The sequence below is a fragment of the Hipposideros armiger genome, unplaced genomic scaffold, assembly GCF_001890085.2.
Source record: "Hipposideros armiger isolate ML-2016 unplaced genomic scaffold, ASM189008v1 scaffold_9, whole genome shotgun sequence".
NCBI classification, from domain to species: Eukaryota; Metazoa; Chordata; class Mammalia; order Chiroptera; family Hipposideridae; genus Hipposideros; species Hipposideros armiger.
In genome coordinates, this window is record NW_017731359.1 from 27,518 (window position 1) to 32,986 (window position 5,469).

At 54.1% G+C, this 5,469-nt stretch overlaps 1 protein-coding gene across 1 annotated transcript in view; it reads right to left on the reverse strand.

Annotated features, from left to right (window-relative positions):
* The window catches only part of ST3GAL2 (ST3 beta-galactoside alpha-2,3-sialyltransferase 2), a 33,740-nt gene that overhangs the window by 8,526 nt on the left and 19,745 nt on the right, over nt 1-5,469 (reverse strand). The window contains exon 3 of the mRNA XM_019653924.1: nt 4,833-5,026. Coding sequence (XP_019509469.1) covers nt 4,833-5,026 — 194 coding nt within the window. The remainder of the gene's footprint in view (nt 1-4,832; nt 5,027-5,469) is intronic.

The following is a 5,469-nucleotide window of genomic DNA, read 5'->3' on the forward strand; positions in this document are numbered from 1 at the left end:
TTTTTTTTTTTTTTTTAATTGGGGAATTGGGGGAAGGGGAACAGACAAGTTGCTGTCCTTTTTTTAAGCTGAGCCATCCTGCCATCTGTTGGCAGCTCAGCAGCTGCTCAGCTCGGGCTGGGAATCAAACCGCTGTTGCTCAGAGCTCAAACTCTTGAGTGAGCTCTTAACCAACTGAGCCACTCAGCTGGCCCAACAATGCTTTCTTATCCCAGCCCAGAAGAAAGTCTTTTTCTAGAGAACCAAGTGAGTGGTCCTCATGGTCTTTAAAATTTAGAGCCAACATTTATAAATTAGGACCATTAGCAAAAAAAAATCTAGACTTCCAGGTTTTCTCAAAGGGTCAGAAGATCCAGCAGTGATGAGTCACATACGGGCATAGCAACAAGCCCTGGAGCTGCAAGTGGCCGCCTCCTCTATAAAGGGCAGGCCTTCTATTATTGGGTTGTCGGAAAAGTCATGACGCATTTTTGCAATGAAAAACATAGAAAAAATGTCATAGGTTTTCCGACAACCCAGTATTATAGACAATATTATTGTAGTTCTCTCTCCTTCCAGGCCAAAGCTCACTCGCCCTTTGGAATCTGTGATGCTAGTAGATGGCTCTGGTCAAATGGGCCTCTCACTTTGTCAAGGCTCTGGGGGTCAGAAGACAGCCCAAATCCAAGAGGGGCTCTAACAGTGACTCCCAAACAGGGGACACAGACCCCTGAGAGGGGCAGCAAAAGTAGGCAGAAGGGGCAACGGCTTTCTCACCATCCACCACCTCTGGACGTCCGGGGGCAGATCCATGTTCTCTCGGGTCCACACAGGGGAAATGTTGCTGTCAAAGTGGCTGTCAAACCAGTCGGAGGCGCCAGCGTCGCCCATACAACGGCGGCAGGCACAGCTCTTGCCAGCAAGCCCCTCTTTGCTGAGGCGCTGTAGGCCAGCGTAGCCAGGCAGAAGCTTTACCCGGTGGGCTCCCCCCAGGGCCCCTAGGTCCAGGTAAGGCAGGGTGGCCATGCTGTGATGGGAGTAGGTGAAGAGCAGTGACATGATGAACACCAGCAGGAAGGCCACGGAGAGGAACCACACCCGCAGGGAGCACTTCATGGTGCGAGACTCCAAGAGGCCTGGGCCACCAGCCCGGCGTGCGGCCGGGTGTCACTGTGGCAACTCCTTTCCCAGCCCACCACTGGGCCAGCCACAGCGTAACCTGCTTGTTCTAACACTGGGTACAAAGGGCATAAGGGCATGTGCCAAAGGGGAGATAGCGGCAGGAGTCCCAGGCCACACCCTCTTTCAGTGTAAGGAGAAAGAACGTGCAAGAGTGGCTCCCCTGTCCCTGAGCCACTTGGGCCCCTGCTTATGGCTTCATTGGGTCTCTCCGTCACTAGCTGGGCCACAGATGCTCTGCCTCTCCCAATGCCCCGGCAAGGGGGAGGTCAGTCCATTCCAGCCTTCTAGTCCCTTGGGGTTGCTGGCTGCCAGCTCTGGAGGCCCCCCTCTTTGGTGGCTTGAAATGGTCCAGTCTGGAGCAGTCGGGGTCCTTGTGGCTCATGAGCAGATGCCGAGGCAGCCCCTCGTCCCCTGCAGCAGGGAAGCCCTTGAACCCCAATCACAACAGAGAAAATGTGGGCTTCAAGCAGCCTAGATTCCATGCAAGAGGTGTCCACCCCTCCACTAGGGGAGGGAAACCAGGCCCCAACCCTGAGAGAAGAAACCCAGGAAGCTCTGTGGGTGTTAGAAAATTCTGCTGCAGAGACCAAGATCCTCCTTGCATTAGGTTCTGCCCTTCCGCTTCCCATCCGAGATGCAGATCCTTTCTCCTGATGGTCACAGCCCCAACTGCAGCTGTATAAGGGGTTACAGAGCTCCTGCTCCTGCAATGGGGTCCTCTGGGGCCTGGACGCAGCTGCTGCTCAGCGGGGTGTGGCTTCGAATGCAGTCTGGGTCAGCCGAGCGTGTGTGGATCTCCCTGCCAGGGCCCAGGCCTCTTTCCTGGTATTGCTGGCCTGGGCTCAGAGGCTGCTTTGCCCATCCCCGCTCCCCTGAGGCCAAGCAGTTCAGCTGTCCTGCCGTCTTGCTGTTAGCTCCTGCTAGCAGTAATCCTCCCTCAGGTTTCCCCTCACTTCTCAGGTGCTGGGCTGCTGCAGCATGATCCTGAAATTGCAGAGAGGAAAAATAATAAGCAGATAAATTGTGTGTGTGCACACATGTTCTCCCCTAGCCCCACCTCCAAGTCCCAGGGGGGACAAAGCTGGCGGTAGAGATAACACCCCCTTAAGCAAAGGATAGATAAAAGAAAGGGCTCTCGCCTCTAACTGTCCAGATAGCACTGCTCTAGCAACTAGGGCCTCAGAGGATGAGATTAGCCCACCATCCTCACTTATTAGCCAGAAGATAAACAAGGGCAATTATTTCCTTAGAGTCACATGGCAAGTCACTGAAACAACAAGGTTTAGAAAGTTCGTAGTCCAGGTGTATGATGTTAATTTTAGGTGAAATTTTGTTGAAAAATAGCCCACAGATCTCAGGGGACTGAGGATATGACTCCCCATCCTCATGCTCTTGCACCCTCTGATGCTTGTGAGAAGCCCCTCCAAGTAGGACGGGGGCGGGGTCTGGGCCCTGAAATTTGCCCCCTTCTCTCCTGGGTTAGCTTGGTGAACCATTAACAATCCTTCCAGCTCTGGTGTCAGGGAGAGAACCTGACTGTGTCTGGACCCACGGGTACCAGGCACTCAGCCCTCTGAGCTGTTGCCTTCATCTACAGGTTATGGATGAAATGAATGCCAGGGTCCCTGTGGGTGCTGGTAGCCTGAGGCCATGTGCTGCCCTGCCAGGCAGAGCAAGGAGAAAAGGACACTTGATTACGGTGGGGGGCTGGGCCCTAAGGAAAGGAGCCTGAATCCATGCCACATGCAAAGGAGTTGGAGCAAGGTGAGAGTGGAGCCTCCAGGCCCTGGCCCCATACCACAGGGATGACTTAATTTTGGATGCCTGCCTCTTCCCACCAGCGCCTGTCTGAATCTAGCTAGCCCAGTTCTGCCCTGGCCCCCAGGCCTTACAGCGCCTCACTGAAAAAACTCCAGCTCCAGCCAGCCCTTTCAAGGTCCTCTGGCTGCTGCCAGCAGCTGCAGAGGCCTCTCCAGCTCTATGTTCATGAACCTCAGCTGACCTCTCATGGCAGTTCACATTTCTGGGGCCAGGCCAAACCACAAAGCCATCAGGGAATGGAACTAGCATGTTCCAATAAGGATGGCATTATTCAGGGGCAAAGCAAGACAATGTTCACAGAAGTGAAGGAACTTGCATAAGGTCATGACCTCAAGAATGGGAGTGAAGGCCGGCCGAGTGGCGTGATGGTTAAGAACTGGCTTGGGANTAACATTGGTCCTGCTTCCAGGAAGGGTGGTTCCCACACTGATTTCAAACCAAGATATGCCTATAAGCAGAGTCACCTCCACCGCCATCAGGCTCCTTATAAGTCAGCAGACAGCCAATTACTATCCGAGTCAGTCCTTCCACAAAGCGATTCTGGGGTCCACTCCAAAATACCACAACTCGTAGCCTGGTCCCTGTGAGGGAACTTGTGAATTCCTCTCTGCAGCCTGGACTGACCAGGTGCTGCCCAGGTGCCATAACAGCCAAGCCTTTTTGTCTGTTGTGCTTCTACCCTGGCGCTTCCCAGCCATCACTGAGGTGAAGGTGGCAGGGCAAGGGAAGCAGGGGCTTCAGGCAGTCCAGAGCATTTCCCTGGCCTTCTCAAGTGCTCCAGGGCTGCACGGGAGCGACGGACGCTTCATTCCCCAATCTCAGCCACTGTCTGGGTGGACAGAGGCCCCTCTCCAGCTCCCAGCTTGCCTCCCTTGCATTCTGGGTGCCAGCAATGGAAGGATGGGGACAACCTCAGGTGGTTCTGGGTTCCTGGGTGGGGCCTAGCATCCCCCTACCTCCCCCATCTCCTATCATTCTCAACATGAGAAAGGTTTTGCAAAGAATGTGGAAAGCCTGAGACATATTGCTGCCTTGGTGTTGCTATGGAGACAGCAATAGTTTCTAAGACAAAGTCCTTCCTTCTGCCTCCTGGGAAACCTGGTCTATCTGCAATGCTCATCTTAAGAGATGCTTATTGAAAACTGGGCATTTTCAGTATCTTTATTCTTAAGGCTCTTCTTCCACCAAGAACGTCTAGAGAAGTCAGAAAACAGATTCAGAGCAAAGGAGCGGCCCACGCTCAGGTTACAAGTCTGCCCTTAGTCCCCGTTCACCCCCAGGTTCCTTGCTCTGTGTCTCTATCTGGAATGAATGCTCTCCCAACCCTGCTGTCCTCGAGGCTGGGCATGAACGAATAAGCCCCCACACAATCTAAACCTCGTGAAATAAAGGTAAGGGACAGCAGCCCAGAGCCAATATGGGATAGCAACTTTTTCTGCCCATGACATCTGTCTTGTATGAGTCTGCCAGAAGGAATCACCTGTGGCTATTAAACAAGATGCTAGTTTGGTTTGGGGCCCTCACTCCTGGCCCATCTACTGAGGGGACCAGGCAGGTGGAAAGGCCTCTGGTGGGAGTTTTCACCAGCTGCCAGCCAGGAATCTCGTTTCAGCTCTTTTCAGAGTAATTCAGAGTTGAAAACTGAGTACAGGCCTCAAGCAAAGTCTAGAATGGGAATTCTACCTCCCCACCCACCAAACAGAGGGAAGAGCCTGTCAAGAAGGTTCTGGGTGTCAGAGATCCAGAGCAACCCTAGCAGTTGGCAACTCCTCTAATGCCAGATTAGGACAAGGTCAGTCCCCCCTCAGAGAGGCTTGTCCTGGGCCTAACCTCAGGCTTCTATGGCTCACCTCATGATGAAGTTGTGCCCATCCACATCTGGCCCATAGCCAGAGCCCCTCAGGTTGCCCGAATTCCCAACCACAGCACAGCGCCGGCACTGCTGGGGGTCCCGGAAACGGTATGGGTTCTCGCCTGGCACTATCTGGAACAGCTTCTCCAGCACCTCGTTGGTGTTGTGTGACTTGAACTGGGGCTGCAGCATCTGCAGAGGGGAGGGGAGGAGAGCAGGTGTGAGCAGGGCCCCCTGACCTTAGGAACTCTGACAGTCGGGGCCAGGAAGCGGGATCTGTGAGTCGTTCTAAGCCTGCTCACGTGAGCGCATCCTCACAGCTTCCCTGAAATGTGAGAAAAGTGGGGAGTCACCATCCTCCCCATCTGCCAGCTGGGGAAACTAAGGACTATGAGTTGTGGGGCCAATCCCCCAGTGGGAAAAGCAGGCAGTCTGTGGGCCCCAGGGTTAAGTACTGACGCTGCTCTGCCCTTGACATGTGTGCCAACCAGGTGGCCCTGGCAGCGTCTGCAAGTGCCACTTCAGAGAAGATGGGTGAGGTGAAGGGGTTTATGAGCAAAAGCAGCAGAAAGGTGATGGGACCCAGAAGAACGGGAGGCTTGGGCACAACTGTCCCCTCATCTCCTCCCCTTTAC